Consider the following 16,629-nt stretch of genomic DNA (forward strand, 5'->3'; position numbering starts at 1 on the left):
GGGACATAGTCTCAGAATATGGGGTAGGCCATTTAAGAGTGCAATTAAGAGGAATTTCTTCACTCAGAGGTGGTGAATCTTTGAAATTCTCTACCCCAGAGGACTGTGGAAGCTCAATCATTGAGCATGTTCAAGACAGAAATCGATAGATATCTGGATACTAATGACATCAAGGAATATGTGGATAACATGGGAAAGTGGCATTGGAGGTAGATGATCAGCCATGATCTAATTGAATGGCGGAGCAGGCTCAACAGGCTGAATGGCCTACTCCTGCTCCTATGTTCCTAAAATCGGCAGCCATAAAATTAAGGAATCATAGACTCCTATAGCACAGAAGGAGATCATTCGGCCCACCTTGCCTGTGCTGCAGTGTGGCAAATATGAAGAGGACTGTAAGCAGTTTTGGAAGAACATAGACAGGCTAGCAGATTGAGCAGATAAATGCCAGATGCAACTTAATGATGAAAAATCTGTGTTGATACATTTTGGAAGGAAAAATAAGGTGATTAAGTGTACAAAGAATAAATCTTTAAAAGGAGTAGAAGAGCAGAAAGAATTAGGGGTTCAGCAACACAAGTCCTTAAAAGTGAGAGAGGACAAGGCTTTCACCCAAAGTTGAAATGTCCATCACCTAAAAGGACAAAGGCAGCAATGGCATGGGAATGCCATCATCACCAAGTTCACCTCCAAGTCACACATCACACCCATTTGCACATCTATCACTGCTCCTGAATCGAGGCTGGCTCAAAATATGGAACCAACTGTGATGAAATATAGGTACAATAGGCTTAATTAGGTAGAATTTAGATATAGTTAATATACTGTACCTTTTAGAATTAAAGATTGAATAAATGGTCAGTTTTCAAATGTCACTGACATTCCCCTTTTAAGAAGGTAGAGTTAAAAATTTTAAGATCTTTCAAGGTCCCTGTTATGAACCAGAAACAAGTTGGGAAATCCATTTCAGTCTCTCTGTTGCCAGGGACTTGAAAGATAAACACACACATTGAAATATCCTGTGTGACATCAGTAAGAGGTAGCAATAAACTTAATTAGTTTATGGGGTTGTTGATGCAGACAGATCAGCTCAAAAGGTTGCTTTAAGGTACCGTAAAGAAGACAATTATAGGTAATAAAACAATAAAGAAAATGGACTTACAGGAACAAGAGGCCAAGTAAATACAATTATAAACATTCTGACCAGATAAATGCTCACAACTTCAAGAACAGGGGATTTCCAGTAAAACATTAAGTAGAGAGTTAGTTAATGATACTACCAAATATGGATCTTGAAAGCAAGAAAAATACACCAGAAAGGTAACACATATGCTTAAAGGTCAGGTGATACCTTAGCAACAGTATAAACATGAGAGTTTTTGAAGCAACAATTAGAAGTGTTGAATTCCTCAAATAATACTCCTCACCCCATGCCTTACTCGGGGAATTTAAGATAAAAATTTACTTTAAATTTTGATGGATATTCTAAGATAATTTTGCTGTAACATTAGCAGGCTTAAACATTTGGATTCTATGTTAGAAATAAAATTATATGTTACATATCTTAGTAATATTTGATATTGTAATATACTTATCCACTTAGAAGTGTATTGCATGTTAAATTCTTGAGTAAATATATAAAAGTTAATAAACCGTCTCATGTAGCATTCTGTATACAACTACAAGAACTCCCTCTCTCTGTCTCTTTTGGTGGAGAGATTCGTATTGGAGAGAGTTACCCATACCCTTATAATATCTGGGATATTTATGACTTAGCTATAATCATATTAAAAATAAGCTATCCGAAAGATGGTAATACTTTCTGTTAGTTTTCTTTCTTTGAGGGAAAGCTAGTTCAATTCTTTGGATCCAATTAAGTGTCTATAAGAATTTGTCTGGTTTGAGCTTCATTAAAGGAGCTTCATAGGGATGTACTCCTGATATGGTTTGGTCCCTATAAGGGACTATAGGGGTTAAAGTCATAAATCATTTCACAACAGCATTGTTAGAGCACCTTCACCACATGGACTGCAGCAGTTCGAGAACATCCACCACCACCACCTTCTTAAAGGGTAACTAGTGATTGTCGCATCTCAGGCTGAAGAATCACACTTGAAATCACAACTTTAACTTTATAACAAATATTTAGCAAGTGTTTTATGAAAGACTTCTGTAGAGTTCTCACTTCATGTTCTCACTACTGGATCATGTACTTATTTGAACTTACAACCCCCAGGTCAGTTGTTTACTCCAAAGCACTGAGTCCCTTTCAATTTCACTTCCAAGTACCATATATTCTTTATTACTCAAGACCACACATACAATCATTCCATTCCTGCCTTACCAGACTAAAACATGTCGATGATTTTTGGACATAATCACAGCACATAATCTTCATATTGTTTTGATGGTCTCCTCTCGCGTGTGGTCTTCCTGTTACCTTAGGAACTCTGGTCACCACGTCAGGAATAGGCAATGTCGTCAGCCCTCTGGAACCGATGTTTCTTCCTCTACATAGCAAACTGCCTGCCTGCCAACAACATCACTGGCTTAGACTTCTGAATCGTTGGATGTCAGCTTTGCCTCAGCTCCTACATCTGCTTCATCTGCCATTGTGCCTTTATCACCATGATACTTTTCAACGCATGAAGAATTTCTGTCATACAGTACTCCTTCTGGAGACTGCACAGTCAATTTCCCTTCTTGGCAATAACAGTGTCCGGCTTGGGATAATATGGTGTATCCATCTTACTCGTACTCTCCCGTCTCAGCAATACTTCATCACCTGGCATCACATCAGATTGTCTAGAACTCCTTCTGTGGTCTGCATAAAATTTTTCAACACCCTTTTTCTCAGCATCGCGATCTCAAACATCCTGATCAACTCTAATGTCCCTCAGCTCTGGTATCTTGGTGCGTACTTTGCATCCAAATAACAACTCAGCTGGGCTCTTTCCCGTCGTTTTGTGTGTAGTTGCTCTATACATTGCCACATATGACAACAACATCTCTTTCCAGTTTTTATTCTCAGTTTGAGCAATCCTCATCTGTTTGTCTAAGGATTGGTTTTGTCTTTCCACTTCCCCATTTGCCTGTGGCCATTTAGGTGTTACTGTGTGATGGTGATTACTTGTGACTTGCATGTAATCTGCAAAGGTCTGTGAAATGAATTGTGGCCCATTATCTGAATACAAAGTGACTGGTAGACCATGCCTTGCAAATATTTCAGTCACTGCAAACACAGGTTTCTCTGCCGTTGTAGACTTCATTATCACATACTCATAATAATGGCTGTAATCGTCAATTACTACTAGTATGGACTCTCCTGATGGAGATGGACCTAAGAAGTCAACTGCTACATTCTCCCATGGTACTACGTACTGGTTCTAGTGGATTGGGTCTACTGACAAGTTAACATTTATGACCTGTTTTGACAAAATGTTCCACATCTTTGTCCATCCCTGGCCACCATATTTTGGTTCGTAAGCTTTGCTTGGTACCAACTAGCTAGCATTGCTAGTCTAGGTCTAAGGTTTTGCGGCACTATAAGTCTGTTATCTCTGAGAATACACTTCTCAATTGTGCACAGTTCGTCTTGTATAATAATGTATGTCTTGAATGGGCAATTCTCCCAATTTCCAGCTTGGATTCTCTGTCTGATGTTATTCAATTCTGGATCTTTGTCTGACTCTCTTTCAATCTCTCTAGTTGTCATTGTTCTGTGTAGCATGAACTGCCACAAACAGCTTCCTTCTGTCATGAAGATCTGTGTGTATGTCCTTCAACTGACTCTATGATGTCTTGGTCAACCAGTTCCTTGACCTTTGCCTCAACATTCCCTCTCAGACCAAAAGGTGTTCTATGTACAGACTGAGCTACAGGCTTCACGTTCTTGTCAATTGTTAATCTCACTTGGTGGTTGTGCCACTTCCCAATTCCTTGAAACACTGGTTCAAACTCCTCTCGAAGCTGCACTTAGGATTTCACAGAATTCACTTTCAATCCAATGTGCAGCACCCCCAAGGCTTGGGCAGTGTCTCTACTCAGAAGAGGCTCACCATCCCACTTAATCACCTACGAATTCTGCCTCCACACTCTGATCCCCAGCTCTTACACTCAGTGAAACATGCAACAGTTTGAAGTGGAGTTTTAGATGTGTAAGGATAAAGCTTTTTGACACATTTTTGAGATGTGCACTTGATTCTCTTTGTCTTCAGTTCCTCCCACAGTGCTCTGCTGATGACATTACTGTCACTGCCTGAATCCACAATAATGCTCACTTCAACACCCCCAACAATCACTGGAACATTCTCATGGTTGCTTCCATTGACAGAAAACATGTATTCACGATTGATATTCATGTCCTCACTCACTGCATCTTCTTCAACTCATCTCACAATTGTACTACTTCCATCTCTCTTTCCTTTACATGGTTTGCCAGGCTTCCCACTCTGTTCAGCTTTGCTTCTGCACTTCTTGGCAAAATGATCTTTGCTCCCACATTTTCTGCATATCTTCCCCTTGGCAGGGCAGCAATCATCTCTTCCATAGTGCTCCAAGTTGCTACATCTGAAACACTCTCTCAGACTTTTGCAGTTTACACTTACGCGTACCTAGATTCTGTTGTGTCACTTGTTTAACCTCAGATTTTGTCATGCCGATGGCAGAAATAGGACCAAATTTCATACTGTGAACTTGTCCATCCACTGCTTCCAATACAGCCGCTATCTTCAAAGTGTCATCCAACGTTAAGTCACCTCCTCTTTCCAGCAGCCTGCACCTCAACTTATCCGACTTACAATGTTGGACCACTTGATCCATTATCTGGTTCTTCAAATCCGTCACAACATAATTGCATCCATCTGATGCCTGCCTCAAATGAGTCACAAATTAGACTACTGTTTCCCACTCTTTCTGTCTCATTTGATGGAAAACATGCCTATGGAATGTGGCATTTGGCGTCACCACAAAATGGTCCTTCAAAGCATGTTCATAATCTGCCTTTTCTCCCATGTTAGGCAACGTCATGAAAGTCTCCTTCACCAAAGCTCTGCATTGGACAGTAATAAGATCCGTCTGCACTTCCATTGCCCCGTCCAACAACAAACCACGACTGTCATCATACGCTTCAAACTCCTCCAGCCGCGCTTTCCATTTCACACTGACGGAACTGGCATCACCTGTAGGAGGAAATGGCTCAATTCTCCGGACTGCAGACATATCAGCTCCAGCAAATGCCATGACACAATCCTAAATATCTCTGAATTTAACTCGTTGCCAATATCACATGTTAGGCTGAAGAATCACACTTGAAATCACAACTTTAACTTTAACAAAGACTTAACAAGTGCTTTATTAAAGACTTCTGTAGAGTTTTGCTTAGTGTTCTCATTACTGGAGCATATGCTTATTTGAACTTACAACAACCGCAGGCCAGGTGTGTTCCCGAAAACACTGAGTTCCTTTCAGTTTCACTTCCAAATACCATATAGTTTCTAATACTCAAGCCCTCACTTACAATCATGACAGGGATGTGTAATAATTGCCGGCCTGTCAGCAATGCCAACTTCCCAAGAAAGGATAATGATAAGAAAAATAATACTTATTTGGTGCATGTTCTATATTTCGAAACTACAGGATTTTGTTTTATTTGTTCCTGGGATGTAGGGAACTCTGGCAATCCCATATTTATTGCCCATTCTTAGTTGCCCTGTTGGCAGTAAATCAAGCAAATATGCTGAGAATGCCGAAAGGCATTAGATGAAGTCTTTCATAAGTTGAAGCTAATGGCATTGAAGGCAAATTATTGACCTGGTTAGGAAATTGGCTGAGTGGCAGGAGACAGAGCATAGGGATAATGGGCAGCTACTCTAATTGGCAGGATGTGACTAGTGGTGTCCTGCATGGATCTGTATTGGTGCCTCAATGATTCACTGTATTCATTGCATTAGATGTTCTAATTGTAACTAGACTGGCCAAGAGAGTGTGGGAAAATGGAGCACTGACACGGAACACAAAAGTCCGAGTGCATCAAGCCTGTGTCCTCAGTACCTTGCTCTACAGCAGCGAGGCCTGGACCACGTATGTTAGCCAAGAGCAACGTCTCAATTCATTCCATCTTTGCTGCCTCTGGAGAATCCTTGGCATCAGGTGGCAGGAGCGTATCTCCAATGCAGAAGTCCTTGAGGCGGCCAACATCCCCAGCATATAGACCCTAAGACCCTACTGAGCCAGCGGTGCTTGAGATGGCTTGGCCATGTAAGCCGCATGGAAGATGGCAGGATCCCCAAGGACACATTGTACAGTGAGCTCGTCACTGCTATCAGACCCATCAGCCGTCCATGTCTCCGCTTTAAAGAGTCTGCAAATGCGACATGAAGTCCTGTGACATTGATCACAAGTCGTGGGAGTCAGCTGCCAGTGATCGCCAGAGCTGGCGGACAGCCATAAAGGCAGGGCTAAAGAGTGGCGAGTTGAAGAGACTTAGCAGTTGGCAGGAAAAAAGACAGACGCGCAAGGGGAGAACCAACTGCGTAACAACCAATTTATCTGCAGCACCTGTGGAAGAGTCTGTCACTCTAGAATAGGCCTTTATAGCCACTCCAGGCGCTGCTTCACAAACCACTGACCACCACCAGGCGCTTACCCATTGTCTCTCGAGACAAGGAGGCCAAAGAAGATGTTGGGCTAGAAAGCCACATATCCACGTTTGCCGATGACACAAAGATTGACATTGTAATCATGGAAGCGTATTACAAATTACAAAAAGATATGAATAAAGTGAATGGGAAACACTGTGGAAAATGGATTTCAATGTAGGCAAATACGAGGTTATCCACTTTAGACATCAAAAGAAAAGAACTGAGTACTCTTTAAAAGCTAGAACCAGTAGAGGTCCAAAGAAACCTGAAGGTCCGGGTAGATAGATCATTAAAATGTCATGAACAAGTACAGAAAATAATGAGAATGGCTAATGGAATGGTGGCCTTTGTATCTAGAGAAATAGAACACACGAGAATAGAAATGATGCTACAGCTAAAACAAAGCCCTCTTAAGGCCACCCTTGGAGTATGGGAGCAATTCTGAGCACCACACCTTAGGATGGACATATTGGCTTTGGAGGGAGAGCAGTGTAAATTTTGCAGCATAGATTTACCAGAATGATACTTGGATTCTGAGCATTAAATTATGAAGCAAGGTTGCAAAAACTAGGGTAATATTCCCTGGAATTTAGAAGGTTAAGAGATGCTTTGATTGAAATATTCAATATATTAAGAGGAACAGATAGGGTAGATGGTAAGAAACTATTTACACTGGTGGAAGAATCTAGGATGAGGGGGCATAGTCTAAATATTAGAATCAGACCTTTCAGGAGTGAAATTAGGATATACTTCTACACACAAAGGGTGGTAGAAGTTTGGAACTCTCTTCAACAAATGGCAATTGATGCCAAATCAATTGTTAATTTTAAAACTGAGATTGTTATTTTTGTTAACCAAGGTGTTGGAGGTGTTGGAGGTTTTGAAGCGCATTAAGGTGGATAAATCCCCAGGGCCTGACCAGGTGTATCCTAGGATGCTATGGGAAGCAAGGAAGGAGATTGCTGGGGCCCTGGCAGAGATTTTTGTATCATCGTTAGCCACGGGTGAGCTACCAGAAGACTGGAGGATAGCTAATGTTGTGCCTTTATTTAAGAAGGGCAGCAGGGATAAGCCAGGGAACTACAGGCCAGAGAATCTTACATCAGTGGTGGGAAAGTAACTGGAAGGGATTCTGAGAGACATGATTTATATGCACCTGGAAAGGCATGGTCTGATTAGGGATAATCAGGATGGCTTTGTGCGTGGGAAATCATGTCTCACGAATTTGATTGAGTTTTTTGAGGAGGTGACCAAGAGGATCGATGAGGGCAGGGCAGTGCACGTTGTCCACATGGACTTTAGCAAGGCCTTTGACAAGGTCCCACATGGTAGGCTGGTCCAGAAGGTTCGAACAGATGGGATTCATGGTGAGCTAGCAAATTGGATACAAAATTGGCTTGGTGATAGGAGGCAGAGGGTGGTAGTGGAGGGTTGTTTTTCAGATTGGAGGCCGGTGACCAGTGGTGTGCCGCAGCGATTGGTGCTGGGCCCTCTGTTGTTTGTCATATATATTAATGACTTGGATGTGAATGTAGGGGGCATGATTAGTAAGTTTGTTGGTGACACCAAAATTGGTGGTATAGTGGACAGTGAAGAAGGTTGTCTAAGGTTACAACAGGATATTGATCAACTGGGAAAATGGGCAAGGGATTGGCAAATGGAATTTAATGCAAACAAGTGTGAAGTGATGCATTTTGGGAAGTTAAATCAGGGCAGGACATATACAGTGAATGGCAGGGCCCTGGGGAGTGTTGTTGAGCAGAGAGACCTTGGGGTGCAAGTACATAGTTCCCTGAAAGTGGCAACACAGGTAGACAGGGTGGTGAAGAAGGCGTATGGCATGCTTGCCTTCATCGGCCGAGGCATTGAGTACAAGAGTTGGGATGTCATGTTACATTTGTACATAATATTGGTTAGGCTGCATTAGGAGTACTGTGTGCAGTTCTGGTCACCGCACTACAGGAAAGATGTGATTAAGCTAGAGAGGGTGCAGAAAAGATTCACAAGGATGTTGCCTGGTTTGGAGGGCTTGAGTTATAAAGAGAGATTGGATAGGCTGGGTCTGTTTTTCCTAGAGCGAAGGAGGCTGAGAGGGGACATGATAGAGGTATATATGAGAGGCATAGATAGGGTAGATAGCCAGAGTCTGTTTCCCATGGTAGGGTTGACTAAAACTAGAGGGCATAGATTTTAGGTGAGACGGAGGAGGTTTAAAGGGGATCAAAGGGGTAAATTTTTCACACAAAGAATAGTGGGTATCTGGAATGAGCTGCCAGAGGAGATGGTGGAGGCAGCAACAGTAGCAACATTTAAGAGGCATCTGGACAGGTACTTGAATGAGCAAGGCATGGAGGGATGTGGAATTAATGCAGGCAGGTGGGATTAGTATAGATAGGCATTAAGGTCGGCATGGACGCAGTGGGCCGAAGGGCCCGTTTCTATGCTGTATGACTCTATGACTCTATGACTAAAGGTATTAAGGGATATGGGGCACAGGTGGATGTGTGTAATTAGATCACAGAATGCTGGAACAAACTCTATGGGCTAAACGACCTACTCCTGTTCCGATATTCTTATGTTCCTAATATCCTTAGGATTCTCCTGTTCTGCCTATGCATATGTGAGGTTTCTGCCAAACTTATACCAAACCAGTAGTGGGAGAAACCTTGAGCAAATTCTCAGTGACAGTTTGTGACTGGAGTCACATGTAGGTCAAATTGGGTAGGAACACCAGGTGCCCTTTCCTGAAGGGCCTTTTTTTCTGACTATTCAATAGCTTTCATGGCCATTTTTTTTTCTGGTGTCAGCCACAAGTGACGAAGTTGCCAGTCTAGTATCACAACCACTATATTAACATATCCATATTCAGATTTATTGTTGTAATTTTTAGTTGAAAATGACTGTCATTTGGAAATGAATTATTTTTCAATACAGTTTAAAATTTTGTTCCCTGGCAACAGATGATCTATCACTCAGAGAAGAGCATTTTAATTAATTTTCTTTTTCTTTTTTTGTCTAGTAGCAAAAAAGGAATTCAAACATAGCCTCAGAAACCATAGCAGCATTCCAGTCAGGACAGCAGCCTGCAAATATAGAACTGTGCACATTCCTTCCAATACTGCCCCTCCCCATGGCATGTGATGCTGCATTTTTATAAGGGTCTGGATAATGCTGATAGTTTTTTTCATTCTGCCCAGCCCCTCAAAGTGCAGCTCCCTGCTTTCTCTGTGCAGCCACCACCTTCCCACCACCCTCACTGTGGATGGGAATCCCAGATCTCAGGAGATTTCCCACAGAGTGTGCAATGGTACTAAGCGACTTCCAACAGGAGCACAGAAGGTAGGAATACCTTCACCACATGGACTGCAGCGGATCAAGAGGCTGACTCATCACCACCTTCTCAAATAGCCACAAGGGAGGGGCAATAAATCCCACCCTAGCCCCATTCCAAGAATGAAATTTTAAAAAGAACACATTGTGAGGAGGATTCTACTTTGCCCCAATTTCGTCTGTCAACATCAGCATGTGAACAGCACCTCCCAAAGTACGTCAAAGTTCTTTGGTTGGCCTGCAGGAGTTTGATTTGGAGACTCTGAGACACTGTCATCAGCATTTTCCTCAGGGGAGGGGGTAAGAAATTCTCCAAGTGTGATAGGCTCCTGCTTGTGTCAGAGGCAAAAATATTCTCTTTAATGTCACCTCTCTCTCTGCTGGCTGCTGTGAGAAAACAAAATACATGAGAGGTCCGAACTTGTAACAGCTGGTCCAATAGCAGCAACTGATGTGTTGTGCAGCTGATATAACTTTGTACATGAGTGTGTCACTAACTATGGACACAAAATGCGATTGGAGGAGAAAACACACTGGCTGACACCAGAAAAAAAAAATGGCCATGAAAGCTATTGAATAGTCAGAAAAAAAGGCCCTTCAGGAAAGGGCACCTGGTGTTCCTAACCAATTTGACCTACATGTGACTCCAGAAAGTATAAGCAATGTAGGGTGTATTTTGACTTTTTGGATTGAGTTTGTTTACAGCGGAGAAACTTGGCAAACTGCAAAGGGACTTGGGTGTCCTTGTTCATAGGCCACTGAAAGCTAACATGCAGGTACATCAAGCAATTAAGACAGATGGTATGTTGGCCTTCATTGCAAGAGGATTTGAGATTTGACTATAGGAGTAAAGATGTTTCATCACAATTATATAGAGCCTTGGTAAGACTGCACCTGGAGTACGGTGTGCAGTTTTGGTCTTCTTACCTAAGGAAAGGTATACTTGGGAGTGCAACAAAGCTTCGCCAAACTAATTCCTGGGATGGAGGGATTGTCTTATGAGGAATGATTAAATAGACTGTGCCTTTATTCTCTGGAGTTTAGAAGAATGAGAGGTGATCTCATTCAAACATGCAAAGTTCTTAGAGGGCTCGACAGGGTAAATGCAGGAAGGATGTTTCCCCTGACTGGGGAGTCTAGAACCAGGGGACAGTCTCAGAATAAGGGGCAGGCCATTTAGGACTGAAATGAGGAGGAATTTCTTCACTCAGAGGGTGGTGAATTGTTGGAATTCTCTGCCCAGAGGGCTGTGGAGGCTCAGTCATTGAGTACATTCAAGACTGAACAAAGAACAAAGAACAGTACAGCACAGGAACAGGCCATTCTGCCCTCCAAGCCTGCGCCGATCTTGATGCCTGTCTAAACTAACACCTTCTGCACTTCCGGGGACCATATCCCTCTATTCCCATCCTATTCATGTATTTGTCAGGATGCCTCTTAAACGTCGCTATCGTACCTGCTTCCACCACCTCCCCTGGCAGCAAGTTCCAGGCACTCACCACCCTCTGTGTAAAGAACTTGCCTCGCACATCCCCTCTAAACTTTGCCCCTCTCACCTTAAACCTATGCCCCCTAGTAACTGACTCTTCCACCCTGGGAAAAAGCTTCTGACTATCCACTCTGTCCATGCCACTCATAACTTTGTAAACCTCCATCATGTCGCCCCTCCACCTCCGTCATTCCAGTGAAAACAATCCGAGTTTATCCAACCTCTCCTCATAGCTAATGCCCTCCAGACCAGGCAACATCCTGGTAAACCTCTTCTGTACCCTCTCCAAAGCTTCCACGTCCTTCTGGTAGTGTGGCGACCAGAATTGCACACAATATTCTCAGTGTGGCCGAATTAAGGTTCTGAACAGCTGCAGCATGACTTGCCAATTTTTATACTCTATGCCCCGACCGATGAAGGCAAGCATGCCATATGCCTTCTTGACTACCTTATCCACCTGCATTGCCACTTTCAGTGACCTGTGGACCTGTACGCCCAGATCTCTCTACCTGTCAATACTCCTAAGGGTTCTGCCATTTACTGTATACTTCCCACCTGTATTAGATCTTCCAAAATGCATTACCTCACATTTGTCCGGATTAAACTCCATCTGCCATTTCTCCGCCCAAGTCTCCAACCCATCTATATCCTGCTGTATCCTCTGACAATCCTCATCACTATCCGCAACTCCACCAACCTTTGTGTCATCCACAAACTTACTAATCAGACCAGCTACATTTTCCTCCAAATCATTTATATATACTACAAACAGCAAAGGTCCCAGCACCGATCCCTGTGGAACACCACTAGTCGCAGCCCTCCATTCAGAAAAGCACCCTTCCACTGCTACCCTCTGTCTTCTATGACAGAGCCAGTTCTGTATCCATCTTGTCAGCTCACCTCTGATCCCGTGTGACTTCACCTTTTGTACCAGTCTGCCATGAGGGACCTTGTCAAATGCTTTACTGAACACCATATAGACAACATCCACTGCCCTTCCTTCATCTTCATCAACTGAGATTGATAGACATCTACACATTAAAAACATCAAGGGATACAGGGATAATGCAGGAAAATAGTGTTGAATTAGAAGATCAGCCATGATCTCATTGTATGCTGGAGCGGGCTCAAAGTGCTGAATGGCCTACTCCTGCTCCTATTTTTTATGTTCTTATGCTCTTATGTAACAGAGGAACCTTGCAGAATGTGTCCACAGATCTCTGAAGGTAACAGGATAGGTATATAAGCAGGATAAGAAGGCATACGGGAAACTCTCCTTTATTGGCTGAGGCATAGACTATAAGAGCAGAGAGGTTATGCTAGAATTGCATAATACACTAGTTAGGCCACAGTAGAGTACTGAGGTACTCAGGTCACGACATTTCAGGAAGGATTTGATTGCAATTAAAGAGGTTACAAAGGAGATCTACGAGGATGAAGCCAGGAATGGAGAATTTTAGCTATAAGGAAAGATTGGATGGGCTGGGGTTGCTTTCTTTGGAACGGAGGGAGATTTAATTGAGGCGTATAAAATTATGAGAGGCCAAGATAGAGTGGATAGGACGGACCAATTTCCCTTTGCAATTAGATCAATAACCAGGGGTCGTATATTTATAGTAATTGGCAGAAGGATTAGAGGGGAGTTGAGGAGAATTTGTTTTTCATCCAGAGGGTGGTGGGATCTGAAAAAGTTGTAGAGGCAGAAACCTTAATCATATTTTAAAAAATACTTGGATATGCATTGGAAGTGCCATAACCTACAGGGCTATGGACCGAGCGGAAATTTGGATTAGGCTGGATAACTGTTTTTCAGCTTGCACAGACATGATGGGCTAAATGGCATCCTTCTGTGCCATAAATTTTTGATGTTGCTATGTTTGCCTTTTGAAAATCTATACACATATCAATTGCAGTACCCGCATCAACCCTCTCCGTTACTTCATCAAAGAAGTCAATCTGGTAAGTCATTAACAATTTGTCTTTAACAAATTAGTGCCAGATTTCATTTATTAGCTTATACTTTTTCAAATGCCAATTAATTTTGCCAATTAACTTGACAGAATATGGTTTGCAAGTCAAGGCTGCTGCCACTGTTGTGATGTTGCTTTAATTGTTTGAATACTGATTAACATACTACTGAAGGCGTAAATAGTTTAGTATGCATCATCACAGGAAGTAATGCAAGTTAACATGTGATAGGAGCAGTTAACAGGAGCAGTGTTAGTCAGCAGGTAGCATGTGAATTGAAGGGCTTTATTTAATTTATAAATCATCATTATAGTGTTTGGTACTTTTGTGTTAAGAGCCAATAACACAACAACCATCATATTTGAATTTGTGATATGCACTGTCCACTGTACAAATCACTACGGCAAGAACAATGAATTGTGAAACTTGCTGCATGAGTTATGGAAGGAACAGGCTTGAACAAGCTAAATGGCCCTTGCTCATCCATGCAGTCTTGTGTTAAGGGACCTTCATTTATAGCTGTAATGTGAGTAAAGGCCAATTCTTTCATTGAACAAGCTCCCTGTTTCAGTCTTTCCCATTGAGTATCTACACTCTACTTAATTTTCCCCTAATGTGTAAACTCCTCCATCACAGTTCATGTCCCAACATACCTAGCCACCAGCTTGGAGACTGATAGTCTCCTTGAATCGTCATCATACATGTCCAAGGATCCAGTAGGGAGATTCTGTAGTGACTGGGTCCGCCTCAGTTTGTCCTTGCTCTCCATTTTGTTTGATCCAGAAGATCAATTCATCCCTTCAGCATTAGTTGACTGAAATCAGAAGATAAATAAAATATATGGTTAATGCTTTAGTCCCTCTGCTTTTGCTAACAGGAGACTCAATGGGTGGGATCACCAATTAAATATTTATAAAAGGACATCATTCTGGCCAAAAAAAATAGCATTTATATAATATAAAAACAAAAAATGCTGGAAATACACAGCAGGTCTGGCAGCATCTGTGGAAAGAGAAGCAGAGTTAACGTTTCAGGCCAGTGACCTTTCATCAGAACTGGCAAAGGTTAGAAATGTAATAGGTTTTAAGCAAATAAAGCAGGAGTGGGACAAGAGATAACAAAAGGGAAGGTGTTGATAGGACAGAGGGTCACAGAGAATAACTGGCAAGAAGGTCATGGAGCAAAGAAAAAGGGTGTGTTAATGGTGTGGTGAAAGACAAAGCGTTAGTGCAGAGAGGGTGTGAATTGACAGAAAAATGAACAGCCCCGGCCAAAAGCACAAATATGAAAATAAACAGTGGGCAGACACGTGGAAAAAAAAATTATTGAGGAAACAAACTAAAATAAAAAGTAAAAAAAGAAAAAAATATAACTAACAATAAAAAGGGGGGCCTGTTACGCTCTGAAATTATTGAACTCAATGTTCAGTCCGGTCGGCCATAACATGCCTAATCGGTAAATGAGATGCTGTTCCTGGAGCTTGTGTTGATGTTCACTGGAACACTGCAGCAAGCCCAGGACAGATGTGAGCATGAGAGCAGGGGCGGGGGTGGGGGGTGGGGGAGTGTTGAAATGGCAAGCAACCGGAAGCTCGGGGTCATGGTTTCGGACTGAGCGGAGGTGTTTTGCAAAGCGGTCACCCAATCTGCGTTTGGTCTCCCCAATGTGGAGGAGACTGCATTGTGAGCAGCGAATACTGTATACTAAATTGAAAGAAGTACAAGTAAATCGCTGCTTCACCTGAAAGGAGTATTTGAGACCTTGGATAGTGAGGAAAGACGAGGTAAAAGGGCAGGTAATACACCTCTTGCGATTGCATGTGAAGGTGCTGTGGGAAGGGGACGAGGTGTTGGGGGTAATGGAGGACTGGACCAGGGTGTTAAGGAGGGAATGATCCCATGTTCCAGTGAACATCAATGCCTGCCCACTTTCTTTTTCATATTTGGGCTTTTGGCCAGGGCTGTTCATTTTTCTGCCAATTCATACCCTCTCTGCACTAACGCTTTGTCTTTCAGCACACTATTAACACTTTGCCTTTGCTCCATGACCATCTTGTCAGTTATTCTCTGTGACCCTCTATCCTATTAACACCTTTCCTTTTGTTATCTCTTGTCCCACCCCCGCTTTATTTGCTTAAAACCTATTACATTTCTAATCTTTGCCAGGTCTGATGAAAGATCACTGACCTGAAACGTTAACTCTACTTCTCTCTTCACAGATGCTGCCAGACCTGCTGAGTATTTTCAGCATTTTTTGCTTTTATTTCAGATTTCCAGCATCTGCAGTATTTTGCTTTTATGTTATTTGCATTTATATAGTTCCTTTCACGGCCACAGTACATCCCAAAGCCCTGTACCACCAATTAAATACTTTTGAAGTGTAGTCACTGTGGTACTGTCGGAAACATGTCAGAGAATTTGTGCACAGCAAGCTCCGACAAACAGCAATGTGATAATGACCAGATAATCTGTTTTTGTGATGTTGATTGAGTGATAAATATTGGCCAGGACACTGGGGAAAACTGCTCTGCTTTTATTCAAAAATATGCTCTGGGATTTTTTACATCTGCCTGAGAGGGCAGGAAGGGCCTCAATTTAATGTTACACCTGAAAGACCACACCTCTACCAGTGCAGCACTCCCTCAGTACTGTTTTGGATTGTGAGATTTGATTATTTTGTGCAAGTCCTGGAATGGAACTTGAACCTATCACCTTCCTGACTCAAATGCAAGAGTGCTACCAACTTTGAGCCACAGCTGACACAAAGTCACCATTGCAGATTGAAAATCAGACAGGTTCCACTCCATCAGGCTATGAGCCACGAAGGGGAAATTGACATTCCCCCCACCTCTCCCCTCCTGATCTCTCTGGCTAAGTAATTAGGCCAGAAAAGATGGCAGTATCGTCCTTCGACCTCAGTGTATGCCATTGCTGTATTCAAATGCTCATTGCCAACTGTCATAAAAAAATGGCGGTCGCTCTCTCCAGCAGTGGCCTTGATAATTATTGCCTGTACACAGCTGCATTTGGGTTTTCCTGTGAAGGCCACTTCTATACGTGGCTTTTGCTGCCTCCAAATTTACAAGTCACCTTTCATTTACTTTGCATTGTCGTCTCTAAAGTCAAAGCAATCATTAACGTCAGTGCAGGAAGTTCAAGAGCACATAACGAAAGAAAGAACTTGCTGTTATAGAGCTCTTTC

At 42.4% G+C, this 16,629-nt stretch overlaps 1 protein-coding gene across 2 annotated transcripts in view; it reads right to left on the reverse strand.

Annotated features, from left to right (window-relative positions):
* Nucleotides 1-16,629, reverse strand: part of LOC137369841 (LIM domain and actin-binding protein 1-like) — a 99,725-nt gene that overhangs the window by 66,201 nt on the left and 16,895 nt on the right. For both annotated transcript variants that reach the window (XM_068031436.1, XM_068031437.1), the window contains exon 2: nucleotides 14,082-14,242. In XM_068031436.1, coding sequence (XP_067887537.1) covers nucleotides 14,082-14,197 — 116 coding nt within the window. In that variant the 5' untranslated portion in view covers nucleotides 14,198-14,242. The remainder of the gene's footprint in view (nucleotides 1-14,081; nucleotides 14,243-16,629) is intronic.

The sequence above is a fragment of the Heterodontus francisci genome, chromosome 5 (genome assembly GCF_036365525.1).
Source record: "Heterodontus francisci isolate sHetFra1 chromosome 5, sHetFra1.hap1, whole genome shotgun sequence".
NCBI lineage: Eukaryota > Metazoa > Chordata > Chondrichthyes > Heterodontiformes > Heterodontidae > Heterodontus > Heterodontus francisci.